Below are 19,792 nucleotides of genomic sequence, written 5' to 3' on the forward strand. Positions count from 1 at the left end.
TGGGGCAAGCTTGATGGACCAGGTTCTTTTCTCATCTGTCAGTTTGTAAAAGCAAAATACTACAGATGCTAGAAATCGGAGATAAAAACAAAATGTTGGAAATACGCAGCAAGTCTGGCAGTACCTGTGGAGAAACAGAGTTAATGGGCCTGAGTTTATCATCAAGTTGCGCCCGTTTTCAGGTGCGAAAACTTGGTAAAGTCGGGCGTGAGGCTCTCTGCTTGAGAGCAGTGAGGGGGAAGGTGGGTCTGACGGCTCTCTGCTTGAGCTCGGTGGGTGGAGAAGGGGGGTCCACTGCCATTCTGCCTGAGAACATTGGGCGGTTGGGGGGGGGGGGGTGGTAGAAGAGGGGCGCGCAATCAATCTGGGTGGCTGGGTGTCAGGGGGGATAAGGGGGTCAGTAATGTTTGGGGGGGGGGGGGGGTGCGCAATGTCTGGGAGGGCCAGGGGGAGGCATTATCCGGCCCAGGAGGGATGTGGCAGGGGAGCCGCATTCTTTCTTTTTTTTTGCGCATGCGCAGTTGGAGGTGCTGATCAGAGCTGCAGGATTCCGGGCGCTTTAAGCCCCGCCCACAGGCGATTCAGAATTGCTGATATTTTTGCAGGCAGAGTGCGTTTGGGAGCATCTGAGAACGGGTCCAAAAGTCAGATCTGAAACACTCCCAGGTTCAAGTCCACCCAGCACTTAGAATCAAAATAGCGCCCAATGTTTTGAGTCTGCATCCTCTTCTTTAGAGTCATTTTTGCATGTTAATTTGCTCCCTGAAAATGCTCACACTGATCTGTACTGCCATAGAACAGTATTCTATAACCCACTTCAGGCTTCATCACAAATAACTTAAATTGGCAGCGTTAGTTGTTGAAAGGTATAATTTATTTGATTTTTTAAATTAATTTTACCTGATGTGACTCCTTCTTGCAGGAGATCGGAGTGTATCAAATAGTGTGCTTTGTCTTTGTCTCCGATGAACAGGCTCTAAAAACATAAATTAAGTCCTACAGTTAAAGGTCAGTTAGTCTGGGTACTTTGCATTAAAAAAATGCATGAAGCAATTTATGTGGTGCTATGCATAACGAATGAACTAGTTTCTATTTTTTGCTGAATTTTTATACAATCATTCTATTTTCAGAAAGTTTAGTCATTTTAACTAGAAAATATAATGGATTTACAGAGTCTTTCTTAACTAAAACAAATAACTCTAAAATAAACTTAGTTTTAAAGTAATTTGATTAAACTCTGGACTAGTGTACATCACGGAAATTAGAGTATGTCAAAGAAGATCGGTAGGATGCTGTAAATAAACAATTAATGTAAAACTATGCCTGTGAGCATTGTTAGTATTTCACAAAAAAAAACTTTTTGCTGTGTTTACCAATTGGAGGGGCTTGGTATCTTTGTACAGCCTTCCGTTGCCTCAGGTTGTATGGTCTGTCATTTTCTTCAGCCTCTTCAACTTCATCTCCATCCTCCTCCTCTTCCTGAGATTCTATTAAAACACAAACAATAAAGATCAAAACCTATTTTGTTATTGGAAGTCTAAAATTGGATATGTAATAATCATGAGTTTTTAAACCAAACAGTTTTCTCTTGAAATAAAATCTGCATGCTAATTATCCTTTGAACTATACATCAGGAAAGGCTATATGATCAGTTCAATAGCAGCTACTGCTTTAAGTTTTAGTAGCTTTTTAAAAACTTCTTTACAGATATTGCTTCTTTGAATAATTTATCTGACCAAAGATTGCTTTCCACTTTATAGTGATAGATTGAGAGAATAGTTTGTCATCTGCATATCTGTTTTATGTGCTTTGAACACAGACTGTTTTCTGTGGTCAAAGACGACGAAAAGAATTAAACATGTAATATACTAGTGTTTATCCCCTCTTGACTAAATGGATATATCACTGGCAAATAATGGAAATGAGAAACTGTAGCTGGACTATTACACCTTCTGATGTATTGAATGTTCTTGAGTTTAACCAGCAGAAACTGCAATCAAGACTCATATAAGATACTTTGTTAGTTATAGGGGGCCCTATTTTACCACTTTGATTCTAAGTCTGGGTGGACTTGAAACTGGGAGTGTTTCAGATCTGACTTTTAGACCCATTCTTTGTACTTGACACAGGTGTGCGCGGCTGATTGGAAGGTGCCACAGACATCTCCGCTAACAGTCGAGAGCCAGTCGCATAAAAGTTCAGAGCGGCCGTCAATTTGACAACCACCGAGAGTGGGTGCCTTCCCTGCCCCACCTCTAGGCACCAGGTCCCGCAACAGGTTGCACAGGTGTCGCATGATCTCCTTTCGGAGGTGGAGATGTCAGCGGCACACAGTGTCCAACATCTGTTCAAATGACACTTGTGCACGGAACTGCCGGGGTATCTGCTCCCTCCTTCTCCTGCACCCCTCTGGGTGAATGGCAGCCACCTCCTGCCTCTGGTGGTCGTCTCCCTCAACTCCTGCAAGTGGTAGGGCCCGGGCCTTCTGTGCCCACAATTCTCCCTCCAGCTCCTCCTCCTCAGCTCCAGCAGCAACCAAAAGAACAGCAAGATCGATTGGTTGCATCGCAAAAGCCACCTCATCACTCTGAAGGGGGGGATGGAGAGGAACACATGTAGAAGTTAAGGAACACTGCTTGCCCTAGCACATCAACAGTCACTGTCCATGCCCCCCAATTCCCCCAGCCACATGCTTCCCACAATCACAGCCCCCCCCGAAATCCCCCAGCCACATCACCTCCACAATCACAGCCCCCCCCGAAATCCCCCAGCCACATGCTCCCCACAATCACAGCTCCCCCCCATTCCTCCAGCCACACGCTCCCTACAATCACAGCCCCGCCAATTCCCCCAGCCACATGCTCCCCACAATCACAGCACCCCCCCCCCCGAAATCCCCCAGCCACATGGTCCCCACAATCACAGCTCCCCCCCCATTCCTCCAGCCACACGCTCCCTACAATCACAGCCCCGCCAATTCCCCCAGCCACATGCTCCCCACATTCACAGCTCCTTGCAAAGTTGAGAGGCTGCAGCAGTGCAATTTGCAAGGGCTTTTGCACATCCTTCCGCTTGGAAGTGAGCCGAGTGCGCTAGCACCCAACAGCACCACAAGACCCGAGGTCAGTGCTGAGACCCGGGTCTGTGCTGCAAATGGGACATTGGCGACCCTGCCGAGCAACAGCCCCCCCCCACTCCCCACCCACTCGCAGAGCCACCACCGACCCGAGAAAGAAAATGGCCGCAACGAAAGAACATCCATGAGCAGCAGAGAGCCATTGGACACTACGCACTTAACTCCTCACTAACCCTCACTTGATGGAACGCCTGAATCAGACTTTTATGGAGCATGTCTATATCGCGCCGATTCAGGATTGGTGAATGCGGTGGTAAATGGGGAAGTGCTGGTAAAGTTGGGCGTGCAGCCCATTAATTCAATTTAAATGGCCATCGTGCCCGATTCGGGCACAGTCCCGATCGCGTCCATTTTCGGGCTTTTGGTAAAGGGGAAACCGGCGCGGAGGTGGGCGTGGATCGCACTACTCACCTCACGCCCGACTTTACCAAATTTCCGCGCCCGAAAACGGGCACAACTTGATGGTAAAATCTGGCCCAGAGAGTTCAGAAGATTCAGTTTGTGCTAGGTTGCCAAAAACAGCCTTTTAAATAATCAAATTATTCTGCTTATACACAATAAACTGATGTAATATACAGATCTGACCAGGGCATTATACAGATGAATCACAGATTCTTCCGTCATATTCTACTACCTTGGATATGTAGATTAGCATTAATTGACCAACTGCAGTTCTGAACTGACTGGCCATGCTGAGTATCAAGTCTATTATATCTTTTGTCTGAGCTTCATGCTTGGGGTTTGCAACCATACATTGAACATTTATGTCCCCATTTTTTTTTCAACCTTAACTTGTCTGCATTAAATTTCATCTACAATTGTTGTACACATCTACAGTCACATACCATGCACAACTCATTCTGTAATTTCTGAGCAGTCTTCTCCAATTTCACTGGCACTTCTTGATTACCATCTACAAATTTGGCCACATTACGTTATGTGGTGAATGAGTAAGTGGTGAGTTTACTCATGTGTTTTCGTGACTACTCTTGAGCATAATGCCTCCATCACTATGTTATTGATTGCTGAAACCGTATGATTGATTATGAGCAGTGATTTATTTTTAGCAATATATGAACAGAAAAAGGGTTCACTTTTCAGAAGTCTTTGGATTATATATTTATGAGGCCAAAATATATAGCACATAAATTTTATGGAATTTCAAAACAAAAGTCTATTCTGTAAGTCAGAGCATAAAACAGAACTTTACCACATTTAAACTAACAAATAGCAAATAAAGTAGCGTATTGGCTGGGAATTTTCAGATGTGCAGGAGCTAGCTTCCTCAAGTAATGTTTCTGCTGTATTTCATTGGAAATCTTAGTAATTAACTAGTACATATTTGGTGCACAGATTACAAGCAACGAAATAAAGGTGAAAACTGAGGGAAGCATTAATGTAAGTGTAGATGGAGTTTCCACATTATCTATACAATATTACTTACTAAAGCCACATTCATGAGTGACACTAACATTTCCACTGGCTTAAGTAGTAATAATTAATTCCAGACACATGACATATTGACACTGAACGATACATGTAAAAGGTACCATAGGAACCAATATTCTCACCATTATGTCACGAACAAGTAGATAAAAGCTGATGACATATTTTGCTTTAATATGATCAAATACATGAAGAAGAATTATCCAGCGCAGCGGGCCTGGGAGACATAAGCGGGGGTCATGTATAGGTCTTCCCACTGGGCGCCACGGCCTTCGCGCGTCTCCAGCCACCAGATTCTGAGCATCAGAGAAATTGGTGCAGAGCTGAATAAATTATGTAAATGAGCATTTCCAGCCCCGGCCACAAGTGTTTCACTCCAGCGGCGTCTACAACTGGAGGTCGGGGCAACGGGGGGGGGGGGGGGGGGGTGCCCCCAGGCATTGCCAGCTTAGGAGTGCCAGCCTGGCCCCCTGGCACTGACCATTAGGCAGTGCCAAGGGGGTGGGGCATCTTAGGGTGGGAAAAATCGGGATTGCCGGGGGTTGGAGCGGAGATCGAGGCGGACTCAGGATGGGGACTGGTCCTGACATGTCCGGGAGGCCAGAGATTAGGTGCGGGGCAGGGGGGTGTGTGTGTGCGTGCGTGTGCGTGTGTGCGCGTGCGGACACGCATTGTATGGCCAGTGATGCGGGGTCATGTGGCTGGCTGGCGATCGAAAGGCTGGCAGTGCAGGGCTACTGCGCATGCACCGATCTCGACGCTAACAGATTGGTGCATGCAAAATGGCCTGCTCAGCGCTATGTTGCCGGCCTCTTCAGCGTGTATAGGCCTTGCCCCCAGCTTTTCATCATGAGGCTCTCTGCAGTGCAGAGTGTGGGAGATTCATTTTGAAAGTCTCGCTGAAAAAACAGCAGGATTTACTCTAATTTTTATCGTGAATTCGGCTCTTCGAATTTTTGGGAGAATTTTACCCTAGATGTTCAAAGATGTGCAGGATAGGTGAATTGGTCATGGTGAATGCAAAGGGTTACAGGGATAGGGCAGGGGGCTGGGCCTGGGCAAGATGCTCTTTTGGAGAGTTGGTGCAGACTCGATAGGCCAAATGGCCTCCTTCTGCACTGTAGGAATTCTATGATCAGCTCTGTCCTCTCTTCACAGATACTGTCAGACCTGCTGATACTTTCCAGCGTTTTCTGTTTTTGATCAAATAGATGTTCGATATCCACACTCAATTCTGGATCTCAGTTGCATCACTTCAAAGTGAACTCAAGAGGAGGAGCAACTTCATTTTTCCTACTGGGCCCATGGGAAAATCTGTGCTTCATATCCTCTCGCCACTTTTGAACACCTGAATGGCAATCTCACCAGGGCACAAAATGGGAAAGAGAGAAAGGAGTAATGTTCCCAAGAGTGAAAATCTATTCCTTTTGCCCATCATTAAGGGTTAAGACAAGAGATATCAGGTCATAAGAATATAAGAACATAAAAAATAGGAGCAGGAGTAGGCCATCTAGCCCCTCGAGCCTGCCCCGCCATTCAATAAGATCATGGCTGATCTGAAGTGGATCAGTTCCACTTCAGTGGATCAGGTCCAGCAAATTAAAAACAAAGAAAGCTTCAGTCAATGAAAGACATATTCTGTACCTTCACTTCCTTCTTCTTCCTCCTCTTCCTCTCCTTCACTAGCTTCTTCAACATGGATAGGCATTCCATACATATTTCTTCTTAATGGTTTCCTTTTCCTCTTCACACGGGAATACATATCCATATTTTCCTATGATTAAGTTATAGGCATCTTTTCAAATTAAACAATATTATACAAGAACATACAACAGAAATGTTTACATGTTAATATTTTCATTATTATTTGAAGTACTTGAGACTTCCAATGACCAGGGTTAAGTGGAAATACTCATCTGCTGGAATAACCAGGCAATGTTGTTAAATCATATTAACCAAAATTAGGCAGATCAAAGGAATTCTTAATCACAAGTTCTCACCAGAATTCCCAGACTAACCTCAAAATAACCAGTTTAATGCATGTCCACACTCCATTCAATCTGCAGCATTATGAGAAAGATCCTGACTGGCAAGTGGTACAAACTTATGAAATGGGGAATTCTAATGTAAAGGTCTGAGGCTCCAGGTCATATTTAAGGTCAAAGAACACAAGTAAATGTTTAATTTAAGAAAAGGACATGTTAAATTAATACATGAAACTGCAGGCAAACTACATACAAGATATATGACTTTTTCAGAATGAAGCAATGGTCTGAGCCAATAACAAATATATTCTTTTAATCTTTCCATGGTACTGCAGCTTTTGAGTACACATGACCAAATATCACAGCACTGTAATATCTGAGTATCAGCAAGCATAAAATTATGTTTCAATTCAAGAAGTTAAACAAATCACCAGCTAAATAATCAAACAATGTTACTTTTACTTAATCTGGAATTGTTAGAAGTCTTCAGTCCTTCTTCATAACAGCTGCTCCACAGCAACTTGAAAATCCAAAACAGAAAGCTGGAGGCAATCAAATATTTTTCTGAACTATTACTTCTAAATCTTGTTACTGAAACCAAATCTAACCTGTGAAAACTGCTTATGATTATATAGGTTGCTTGGGGCGGGGAGGGGGTGTGATGGTGCAGGGGAAAGAGGCATCCAGGGAGACTGTCAACAGGGGTTTTTCTCTGGTAATTATGGTAAGAACGGAAGGTGAGAGAACAGAGCATTCTTGCCTGAATGTATTGCCACTTTTAAGTACCACAGAATATATTTGCAATTCTGAAGTCACATCTTTTCTTCCCCATAGCATATGATCAATATGCTTTAATATATCATTGCAACATGTGAAATCTGATGATTTAAAGAACTTGTTAGATGAGTGTACTGATTGCCCAGGACATGAAAGTCATAGGGGGCGATTCTCCCAGCCCACTGTGGTGCCTGGAGGCTCAAGCGGAGGCCGTGTAGCAGGGTTCCAGCTGTCCGCCATGGCCCCCGCAGTCTCCGGCTGCCAGATTCTTGGTTCCATCAGCTCCACGCCAGAAATGGATGCATAGCTGCATAAATTATTAAAATGGGGAATTGAATGTGATTAGTGGGCCCAGGACTGAAGTCTCCGGGCCCCCTAGAGTCCCCACCCCCAACCAAGAGTGTTTCACTCCAGCAGGGTTTAGGTCAGTTGTAAGGGGGGAGATCAGGACTGCCGGAAGGGTGGGGGCAGCCAGTGATCAGGAGGCATGTGCCGATTTTGGTGCTGACAAGATTGGCGCATGTGCAATGGCCCGCTCAGCGCTAAGCTGCCAGCCTCGCCCCTGGATTTTTCATGTGATTTATACTACAGCACTCTGCAGTGCACAGAGTGTGGGAGATTCATTTTGAAAATCTGGCAGAAAAAAAACCAGTCGGATTTACTCCAGTTTTTACGCAAATTCAACACTTGGAATTTTTTTGGGGGAGAATCCCACCCATTAGGCGGAATTCTCCCTTAAAAAATTCTAAGTGTCAAATTCGCATGAAGATTGGAGTAATTCACGCTGGTTTTTCCAGTGGGAGTTCAGAGAAGAATCTCCCACACTCTGTGCACTGAAGAGGCCACCAGCATATTATTAAAAACTAGGGAGCAGGGCCTACCCTGCTGGAGAGGCTGAAATCAGCACGCTGAGCGGGCTACTGTACATGTGCCAATCTGTCAGTACCAAGATCAGCACGTGTGCATTTGCGCACACTGATGGCTGCCCGATTGCTGGCCAGCCCAGCGCTGGAAAGAGTGCAGAGGAGATTTACCAGGATGCTGCCTGGTTTGGAGGGTAGGTCATATGAGGAAAGGTTGAGGGAGCTAGGGCTGTTCTCTCTGGAGCGGAGGAGGCTGAGGGGAGACTTAATAGAGGTGTATAAAATGATGAAGGGGATAGATAGAGTGAACGTTCAAAGACTATTTCCTCGGGTGGATGGAGCTATTACAAGGGGGCATAACTATAGGGTTCGTGGTGGGAGATACAGGACGGATATCAGAGGTAGGTTCTTTACGCAGAGAGTGGTTGGGGTGTGGAATGGACTGCCTGCAGTGATAGTGGAGTCAGACACTTTAGAAACATTTAAGCGGTTATTGGATAGGCACATGGAGCACACCAGGATGATAGGGAGTGGGATAGCTTGATCTTGGTTTCAGATAAAGCTCGGCACAACATCGTGGGCCGAAGGGCCTGTTCTGTGCTGTACTGTTCTATGTTCTATCACCAGCCCACCACTCCCCACAGCCCGGTTGCTGACCCTCCAACCATTCCTGGGCCCGCCCTAATCTCCCCCCTCCTGGCCCACCCTGATCTCATGGGGGGCACAGGTTGGCACTGCCAGGATGCCAATGCCCAGGGAATACCCTCCACCGCCCGATCCTGGTGGGCCCTAACTGCCCCCCCTTCACTCCAGCGGGGTAAGACAGCTAGTTCCACATTAGTGGGGAGCTATTCTAACCCCTACTGGAGTGAACCACTCTGGTGGAAGGGGGAGGGGGGATGCTAGCAGGCGCAGCCCAATAATCAGATTTAAATTCTATGCAAATGACCGTTTAAATGGTCTTTGCACCTCCCCACCTATTTCCAGTGCAGATCTGGCAACGCGGGAAATCCGGCGCTGCGAGACTCTAGCGGGACGCGAATGCATGTGCGAACCCCATGATTCGGCTGACGCGAGAATCTCCTGGCCCGCTGCACTAAAACATTAGCGTAGCGGGATGGGAGAATTGCACCATTATGTTTGCATTCTGATAAGTTTTGCAGTTTTATCCAGCTGATGTGCTTTGTTTCTAAGGTTTTGCTACTGTTGAGCTGTGTAAATAATACGCCTCTCAAAGCAAAGATTTATAACAATTCACATGATCAATCATAAAAATTCACTTGTGTAATTTAGTTTCCATTCAATGGTGATTATATTCAAATGACAGAGTAAGAAAATTAATGGTGCAATGCAGAACAGTGAACGTTTTAGAAGTCAACCTAAGAAGTTTTTACAATTACATTTTCAAGTACTTTCTTCATAAAGTATTGATATTTTTTGTAATTAGTTTAATGCATTATAATTAATAGAGAAAATAGATGCAACTTAAGGGCACCAAATCAATATTTAGAAACCAATATTAGTTACGTGTTTAAAAATTTGTGTAAACTAAAAACATTGATTTTAACTCAAATACACAGCATGCACCACCGAGCCGTATAAAATGGCACAGTTCCAGATTTGACCCCTAATCTGTGCTCAGTGTCAGCAAACTATTGGGTTGCAATCAACATAGCTGAATCCAATTATGCCATCCAGCAACATGTTGTTTTCAGCAGGGATCTGGCTATTTATTTTGGATTTTCTTTCTTCCCTCTCTAATCCACAAGTATGTAAATTAATTGTAATCCTTGTGTCCCTGGTTGAGATCAACTAACTCCACAGAAACAAAGGATCAAACCTCTCATTCCTGTTTTACATAGTGTAATATCCCATCAACCTGCACATTTAACAGTGAAATCTCAGGAACGATACTAAAAAAACTTCAAATATATTCAGTGATAATGTTGTTGATAATGTGATATGATAATCAGAGTTGAGGTAAACAATTGTGTTAAGAATGTGTGAAGCAGCAATACTGAGAACAAGAATGTAGACATAAAATGTTTATAGAACATTATCAGTTGTTTTGATAAATAGTGTGATTAATTTGCAAATTGAACAATTATTTTCAAGGAAAGGACATGTTAAATTAACACATGAAACTGCAGACAAACAAGTTATGAGATATATTGCTTTTTTCAGAATGAAGCAACAGTCTAAGCCAATCGCAAGTATTTCCTTTTAATCCTTCCACGGTACAGCTTTTGTGTACACATGACCAAATATCACAGCACTGTCATATCAGAGTTACTGCGGAGTATCAGCAAGCACTTATTACATGATTATTCTTTCTAATATATCCCTGTTCAAAAGAAAGTGCCTAAATGGAGAATCTACTTCAAGATCTGGAACCCTTAAATGGATCTCCAAGTTTCAATAAAGTCAGATACGTATAAATTAGTTATATTATAGTTCATTGGCCAAATGTAGATTCATTTTAGGTAGATTACTGTAAGGAAAAGAAAAGCTGTTAACTATCAACAGTTACAAGTTAACTTCCCATCACCCTGGCTAAATACCATCCTTAAAAACATCTTTCATCCAATCAAGAACCTTGACGTAAACACAAAATATGTTTGCAACTTGTTGAGTTGACTCAGTTGCACGATAAGCAAGATTGTAGGATAAACAAAAAAGGAACCCTATAATTATTTTCAACAGCCTTCAGAATCCATCAGCAGTAGGATAATGAAACCAGTTCAGAGACACCCAAAAGCGTAGCAACATACTTTTCAATTAGAAGCAAAGCACTGCGGATGCTGGAAATCTGAAATAAAAACAGAAAATGCTGGATGAACTCAGCAGGTCTGACAGCCACTGTGGAGAGAGAAACACAGTTAACTGTTCTAATCAGATCATATGGTGGTGGTGGGGGGGTGTAAGAGAGTTCCCACATGTTTGTTTGGGCGTACTTACTTTTATGAATCTCTGGCACTCTATGCCCCACAGAGCGCCTCAGAGGGATTCATGCTGGTGTGTGGGGGAGCAGTGCATCATCCTGTTGGAGAGGCCAGAATCAGCATGCTGAGCGGGCCACTGCAGATGCATCGATCTGTCAATGGGGAGATCGGCGCGTGCGCACACCGCCCCCCCCTCCCCAAATCACCAGCCCCAATTCCCACCCCACCCCCCCAAACGCCCTCCCACCATGGCCAGCTCCGATCACCCTCTACCCTCCCTCTCCTCCCGATCCCTAATGCAGAGTTCTCAGCGGGTCCCCCTCACCATCATCCTGGGCTCGCTAATAATATGGAAATGTGTATTTCCATATTGTAATCAGCCTCAGACTGGTTTCCGGTGCGAGGCAGATTATGTCAAAAAACATGGGCTGGGAGACTCGCAGTTGGCTGGAAACTGCTCGTGAGTCCTGCTACAGGCCCCCCCCCCCCCCCCCCTCCCCGCTGATGTCTCCCAGCCCGCTGCGCTACTCAAGCAGCGCAGCAGGCCAGAACAATCATCCTCACGGACTCGAAACATTAACTGTGTTTCTCTCTTCCATAGATGCTACCAAACCTGCTGAGTTTTTCCTGCATGTTCTGTTTTTATTACTTTTCAATTATTTGCTTATTATGTTTAAATAAGATTGGTAGAAAATCTTGGACACAAATATTGCAGATTGGAGAAGAATCAGCAAAGTGAACAGCAGAGTGAAATCTGTAAATTTTGTGATAGTAGTTCATGTGGTAAGTAGTCATCAATTGGAATTTAGCTTGGTGTTTTAGCTTAAAACACTACAAAACAGTTCATATAAACTGCAGGTCAATGGCAGTAAGCAGACAATCAGATGTAAATAACTACTTGATGAAGTGGTAAATGCTGTGAGCTAGAAGTTAATTAAACACTTGTAACCTATGTGACTCGACTCTCAAGATTTTTATAAGTGAAATTAGGCAGGAGCTGTTCATCACAGGGGTAGTATAAAGCAGAAAGAACAAATAGCAACTGAAATAGCAGATGATAATATGGATTAAATAAAGCTTCAGCCTAAGCTTTTGATGTGATCTACGTGGCCAAGTGACACCTACTTCACAGGACAATACAGCAATTGGGAGTAAATTGTTTTAACTTTCAGTTCTTTTTGGATATACCTAATGCTACATAGTCAAATCAAAATTGTAGGATAGTAGAATTTTAAAATTTACACAATACAAATAATGCTGAATTGCCAGAGCACATTTCTGATGCTGGATTATGCATGAAAAAGCAGTCACACTAACAATTCAAAATGCAGTCCTGAGAATTTATTTTTCTCAAGACACCATCTAACAAGCTCTTTGTAAAATATAATGATCAAAAATGACATGTTCTATATATTATTTACTTACAGTACAGCCCTAGTTACTGTCTATCATAATACAGGAATCACAGAATAGAGATCAATACTTAACGCAGACAATGGGGAAAGAGTGAGAATATTTTCAAAGTATTGCTGTTTCAGACAAAAAAAACTCCTTAAATTTAAATGTAATATCTCCTCCATGACAAGGACGTGCTATTTCATCAGAACTGCATACATAGCGTAAAGCTACTGATGTGAGTTAAGTATACTACATTTGAAGGAATAGGATTGCTAGCATTGCCCTCATCCCATGAAAGAATAAAGAAAAAAATCCCTGTAAAGTGGAGTATTTATAGATGTATTCTCCATTCTGCACTATCTGCTTTAAGTATTCATAACCTACACTAATCTGGCAACAACTTTAAAATCACTTTTGTGTTTTAGTGAAGAGCTACATCTTCAGGATTATCTACCTCCTGACTTATTAAAAAGGAAAGATACTCACAAACTCTGTGTCTGTCCACATTCTGAGGCGCTCCACTTCTCCTGGTCTTCTGCTTTGTCTAATGTTGCTTGTAATGTTATCCATTTCTTGCAGAACAGCTTCTGCAGTACTGGATTAATATAATACAAAAATTAAACATTAGTTACTTATTTCAAAATGTGTTCTTTTCGATTATACACACAAAAAAAGGAAGAAGTGGAGTTGTGTGTAAGGAGAACAAATGTGGGATGACAGGTCTCAGTGGTCCCCATTGTCAAGGCTTGTGTGAGGATGGGTACTTGGTTGAGGCTTGGGGTCTGCAAGTTGCAAGGTTGGATGCTGGAATCACAAATTGATGTATGGAAAAAAAGCTTTTTAAAATAGGAGGCAGGCAGGTGACGCAAGCCTGGAAACCCAAATATCTTTACACAAATGTGCTAAAAGTGGAATTGCAAGTTATGCAGTAATCTTTCAGTGCATTAATTTCTAAAAGCACACATGTTTTGTGGTTATGGTGCCGGACAAACAATCCAAAGCACAGGGGCTGAAATCATACCTTGACAAGTTGCGAAAGTGATTTCAATAAAACGTGGTGAGCAGGTAAGTTATCATGGAAGCTACTGGACTGTCATAAAAACTAACTGGTTTACTGATGTCCTTTTGTAAAGGAAATTAGACACTTGTACATTTGACCCCAGTCTTACGAGCACATGATTGACTCTTAATGCCCCAAGTGGGTGAAAGCTGCTCAAATCCTATTATGAAACTATTGATACAGCAATAGAAAGCTGCAGCAGTGATGTCTGTAGTGCTTGGAAACATTACAGTATGCTAAGATAAAGTAACTAATTGCAAATTTGAGAACCAAAATGTTAAGGTATATGTGCAGCTAGATTACCTACCAATGCCATTTTTCAATTGGTTACAAGAAGGTACAAAAGAGCAGCCCTGCTTAACCTGCTTTCCAATTTCTGCTTGTTTGATTTATGCATGACCACTTTCTTCTGATAACATGGCAACATTAAACAAAAGTTGATTTCTCTCATTTTAGTTGTTAGTCAGGATAAAACCCATCACATAGAGCTATAAAGTGAGACCTTAGATACTGTTTAATAAGAGAACAACAGCACAAGTACTATACCTGTTTACCAGCTGATCAAACAGGAGGCTTTGGTTGAGGGTTTCAAATTTGTTCCTTCTTGCTCGACCACTTCTTCTAACTTCTGAATCCCCATTCATGTGAGAATGGTTCCCATCCTCTTGACTTTCACGTCGACTTCCAGGATTTCTGAGAACTTTTTAAGGACAGGAAATAATTAGCATCAATTGTTATTTTGACGTATATATTTTAGAAACTGTGCTTAAATATACATAGGTATGTGATGTTCCTCACAAGCAGTCTGAAGTCTGCCATGAACATTTAGAATCCCCACAGTCGAGAGGAGGCCATTCGGCCCATCAAGTCTGTACCAACCACAATCCCACCCAGGCCCTATTCCTGTAACCCACATTTACACTGCTAATCCCCCTGACACAACCAACCGACTCAAGAACAGCTTCTTCCCTGCTGCTGTCAGACTTTTGAATGGACTTACCTTGCATTAAATTGATCTTTCTCTACACCCTAGCTATGATTGTAACACTACATTCTGCACTCTCTCGTTTCCTTCTCTATGAATGGTATGTTTTGTCTGTAAAGCACGCAAGAAACAATACTTTTCACTGTGTGTTAATACATGTGACAATAATAAAATAAAATCAACACGAGGGTCAATTTAGAATAGCCAATCAACCTAACCTGCACATCTTTGGACTATGGGAGGAAACCAGAGTACCTGGAGGAAACCCACGCAGACATGGGGAGAAAGTGCGAACTCCACACAGACAGTGACCTGAGGCTGGAATTGAACCTAGGTCCCTGGCGCTGTGAAGTAGCAGTGCTAACCACTGTGCCATGGAATTGCAAGTTGTGCAGTAATCTTTCAGTGGATTTATTCCTAAACACATGCAAATTATCATGGTGCTAGACAAGCAATCCAGAGCTCAGGAGTTCAAATCATGCCATAGCAAATTGTGAAAGTAAATTTAACAATATTTGATAATGTGCATGCTGGCATCGGAAACAATTATGACCGCAATAAAGAACGAACTATGTCCTTCAGCAAAGGAAACTCGACACTCACTTCTTGACTCCAGTCCCATAGATGTGATTGACTCTCACTACCCCTTGAACTGGATAATAACCTGGTGGGTGGTTCTTGAGACAAACACACTAATTACTGTTGGATTTTTCTATGGATTTGATACTGGATTTTTCTCCTCTTATTTCAACAACAGAAAGAAGCATTAAGAAAAATAATTCACTTGGTTCTAATAAAAAAACAGAAAATGCTAAAAATACTCAGCAGGTCAGGCAGCATTTGTGGAGAGAGAAACTCTATGCTCTGTAATTTTGTATAAAATGTGGCACCTGAAAAGGTGATGATGCTCCAAATAGATCTGCACCTAACTACAATCACCACCACCAGCAGCAGGACAAGGCTGAGGAAAGAATTTTTAGTGTTACCAAACATATACGGATGTATTTTCCTGTTCTGCCTGCCCCAGGAATCATAGTAGGCTAAGGGCGGACCATGGAAAGGTCCGTTGACCTCAGGCAGGATTTCCGGTTTCGGGGCGAGCAAGGCCAGAAAATTCCACCCATGTTTTTCAACATTGTGGGTTTCACCAATTGCAAAAAGAAAAACTATTTAAATTTTCATACTATGGACAGGAGCTTCCACATTGAATATTACATTTATCAACATAACTCCCATGCAGCAGTGCTTGGTCCTTGAAGAAAACAATCTTTTCTTGACCAGCTTGTTTTCAAGCTCAAGCAGTCCAGCTTAAACTGGAAACTTACTCCTCTTTGAGATAGCTGTTCATAACTTTCTTCAATGTCATTCACTGCAAAATAGGCAACTTACCCAAACTGCTGTGACCATTTTGCATTGAAGCACCTGTATGAGTAGTTAACCTGGAGAAGTCAAAAATAAAAAAACTGTTATTGTGATGTGAAAGGAGGATTTCTTGTACGTTAGGCAATAGTATGTCAAGTGTTATACTGAAATAGATTTCAGGACATTATCTATTACTGTGAAGTAGTTAAAAAACTGCATACATTTTAATTCAGTTTCCAGTAAGGTATCAAGGGCATTGACAATTTTGGTGAATTTCTCAGAGGGTACTTCCGAACAGGGGTCAGTCTTAATATATCTTTTCCTTCTCTACTGGTTTCAGCAACTCTTTATCTTACTTACAAACTAGGCACAAGACACCAACATTTCAGTTTCTGAACCAGTTCGGAGCAGATTTACATTTATGCACATTTCCCCTACATTTGTCAATTAGTAGTAGCACTATTGTTCATTTGATTCTAAAGTGATAAGAACATAAGAACTAGGAGCAGGAGTAGGCCATCTGGCCCCTCGAGCCTGCTCCACTATTCAATACGATCATGGCTGATCTTTTTGTGGACTCAGCTCCACTTACCCGCCCGCTCACCATAACCCTTAATTCCTTTACTGTTCAAAAAGTTATCTATCCTTGCCTTAAAAACATTCAATGAGGTAGCCTCAACTGCTTCACTGGGCAGGGAATTCCAGATTCACAACCCTTTGTGTGAAGATCTTCCTCCTCAGCTTAGTCATAAATCTGCTTCCCCTTATTTTGAGGCTATGCTCCCTAGTTCTAGTTTCACCCGCCAGTGGAAACAACTTCCCTGCTTCTATCTTATCATTCCCTTCATAATCTTATATGTTTCTATAAGATCTCCCCTCATCCTTCTGAATTCCAGTGAGTATAGCCCCAGTCTATTCAGTGTCTCCCCATAAGCCAACCCTCTCAACTCCGGAATCAACCTAGTGAATCTTCTCTGCACCCCCTCCAGTGCCAGTACATCCTTTCTCAAGTAAGGAGACCAAAACTGTACAAAGTACTCCAGGTGTGGCCTCACCAGCACCTTATACAGCTGCAACATAACCTCGCTGTTTTTAAACTCCATCCCCCTAGCAATGAAGGACAAAATTCCATTTGCCTGCTTAATTACTTGCTGCACCTGCAAACCAACTCCTTGAGATTCCTGCACAAGGTCACCCCCAGGTTCCTCTGCACAGCAGCATGCTGCAATTTTTTACCATTTAATAGTCCATTTTGCTGTTATTCCTACCAAAATGGATGACCTCACATTTACCAACATTGTACTCCATCTGCCAGACCCTCGCCCACTCACTTAGATTATCTATATTCCTTTGCAGACTTTCAGCATCCTCTGCACAATTTGCTCTTCCACCCATCTTAGCGTCATCAGCGAATTCTGACACACGACACTTGGTCCCTAACTCCAAATCATCTATGTAAATCGTAAACAATTGCGGTCCCAACACTGATCCCTGAGGCACACCACTAGTCACTGATCGCCAACCAGAAAAACACCCATTTACCCCCACTCTTTGCTTTCTGTTAGTTAACCAATCCTCGATCCATGCTAATACATTACCCGTAACACAGTGCACCTTTCTTATGTAGCAGTCTTTGGGGCGGCACCTTGTCAAATGCCTTCTGGAAATCCAGATACACCACATCCACAGGTTCCCCATTGTCCACTGCACATGTAATGTTCTCAAAGAATTCCACCAAATTAGTTAAACATGACCTGCCTTTCATGAACCCATGCTGCGTCTTACCAATGGGACAATTTATATCCAGATGTCTTGCTATTTCTTCCTTGATGATAGATTCAAGCATTTTCCCTACTACAGAAGTTAAGCTAATCGGCCTATAGTACCTGCCTTTTGTCTACCTCCTTTTTTTGATGGGGATGAGAATGCAGTTAGTATAGCAATAGAATTCACAACTGGGCTTCAAGAATAAGGATGAGCTTTTTTTCAAAAATTGTCAGCCGTGTAGTGCAAATACAATTTGTTTGTGATGCTAACACAGAAGGCTGAGCTGCAGTTGCTATGGTTATAACTGTCACTCATCAATGTCGACAGTATGTGCACAGCTGCGCTTCCTTTTAACTGAAGCCACATGTGAGCAGGTTAGTGGAGTGGATGTTTCAGGTTTATGAAATAAATTCTAAGTATGTATGTTTTTGAAGTAGCAATCAGTTATCATTATTGCTGAAAGGTTAAATAGAATAAAATACTTAAGAAAAATATATATTGCAGTTTGGATGTTTCCATCAGTGGGATATCCCCAATCAATTGTTCCCACCATTAACCTAACAGGAATCCTGACTTTGAAAGTTAGGTTCACCATTTGCATAGATTTAAATATTATCAGGCTTTTAGGCCCGTTAGTTCCTCCCCACTTGGATTATCCATTCACATCAGTGTGAGGGCACTATGTACTGTCTTAGGCAACTCATAAAAAGGATATGGAAGTCATGAAAAGGCCATGAAATCTAGCTTCACTAATAATAAAGGATGAAAATTATGATAATACACAAAATAAAAAGGCAAGGCTCCATGTGGTGGAGGAGGGATATTTAAAGGCATCTGATCAACTTTTTAAGTGCTCAAAACTAAAGATTTTAAAGGAAGCAAATAATGAAATGGTATTTCCACTGATCCATGAACAAGGAATATACCACTTAAAATTAGTACTTAAAAGCATAAAAGGAAAGGCTAGAGAAATATTTTCCTAGCAAAGGTTACTTATCTCAATTAGTTATTGAAACTGAGAATCAAGCAAAAGTTTAAAGATACGGGAATGAAAAATAATGAAGGAATTTTAAGAGTTCAAATCCATGGGGAATTTGTAACATACATACTATTTACACCAGGTACCAAATGATCACCTTCTGTGCTGGACTGTCAAATTATAAATTGATAAGATCTTTCCATACAAATTCCCAAAATTACATAAATAAGAAAATCTTAAAATGACTTCAAACAGCAATATTGATATGGTCACTGAATGTATTCCCATAATTACTTAGAAAAGGTGCTGTAAATTCATCCTACCTGGATTGCCTTGTTGAGCCACACCATTCTTCTGCTGGACCACTGTTATGTGGACCACGCTCAGTTGAAAGATCACTAGAAACTGGATCAGCATTCCTTCGCCTAACTTTTGCCGGCGGTTCCGCTTGACTATCACTCAAACTAGCTTCATCGTTACCAGCATCCAGCTGTAAAAAATAAAGTTTAGAGAATGTTTGCCAAACTTTAATGGAAGGGAGGAAATAATAATTATGAAAATAGTCTACTCCTGATTATTGAACAAAGTACTTTTCTGCTCACAGCCAACATGTTAGTAGGAATTGTTAAAATTTCTTTGCCAATCCTGTCCCTTTTAGCATTTAGCCAGTTAATGGCAAATGCAATTCACCCTCCTTTTACCTTCACAATACATTCTATAACTTTCCTGATTACTTGCTGTACCCGTATACTAGCCTTTTGTGATTTATACGCAAGGACACGACAGAGCTCTGCAATCACTCACCATTTAGACGATTAGCTTCTTTTTTATTATTTCTGCCAAAATGGACAATTCCACATAATTTCAAAATGATTAAAAATAATTAAAATCAAGTACACAAGCAATATGTACTTTATTTCTTCTTGTATGCTTGCCTTTGTTTAAGAGGTCAAACATAACTATACAAGGGCTATATGTTGGCACTGGTTAGCACTGCTGCCTCATAGCGCCAGGAACCCAGGTTCAATTTCAGGCTTGGGTCACTGTCTGTGCAGAGTCTGCACGTTCTCCCATGTTTGCATGGGTTTCCTC

General features: G+C 42.2%; 1 protein-coding gene across 2 annotated transcripts in view; it reads right to left on the reverse strand.

The window, feature by feature from the left end:
* atad2b (ATPase family AAA domain containing 2B) overlaps nucleotides 1–19,792 on the reverse strand; it is a 133,050-nt gene that overhangs the window by 82,649 nt on the left and 30,609 nt on the right. For both annotated transcript variants that reach the window (XM_078213086.1, XM_078213087.1), the window contains exons 2-8: nucleotides 19,024–19,190; nucleotides 15,982–16,031; nucleotides 14,154–14,307; nucleotides 13,034–13,142; nucleotides 6,227–6,356; nucleotides 1,374–1,487; nucleotides 901–976 (exon numbers count right to left, since the gene is read on the reverse strand). In XM_078213086.1, coding sequence (XP_078069212.1) covers nucleotides 901–976; nucleotides 1,374–1,487; nucleotides 6,227–6,356; nucleotides 13,034–13,142; nucleotides 14,154–14,307; nucleotides 15,982–16,031; nucleotides 19,024–19,190 — 800 coding nt within the window. The remainder of the gene's footprint in view (nucleotides 1–900; nucleotides 977–1,373; nucleotides 1,488–6,226; nucleotides 6,357–13,033; nucleotides 13,143–14,153; nucleotides 14,308–15,981; nucleotides 16,032–19,023; nucleotides 19,191–19,792) is intronic.

The sequence above is a fragment of the Mustelus asterias genome, chromosome 5, assembly GCF_964213995.1.
Source record: "Mustelus asterias chromosome 5, sMusAst1.hap1.1, whole genome shotgun sequence".
Classification (NCBI taxonomy): domain Eukaryota; kingdom Metazoa; phylum Chordata; class Chondrichthyes; order Carcharhiniformes; family Triakidae; genus Mustelus; species Mustelus asterias.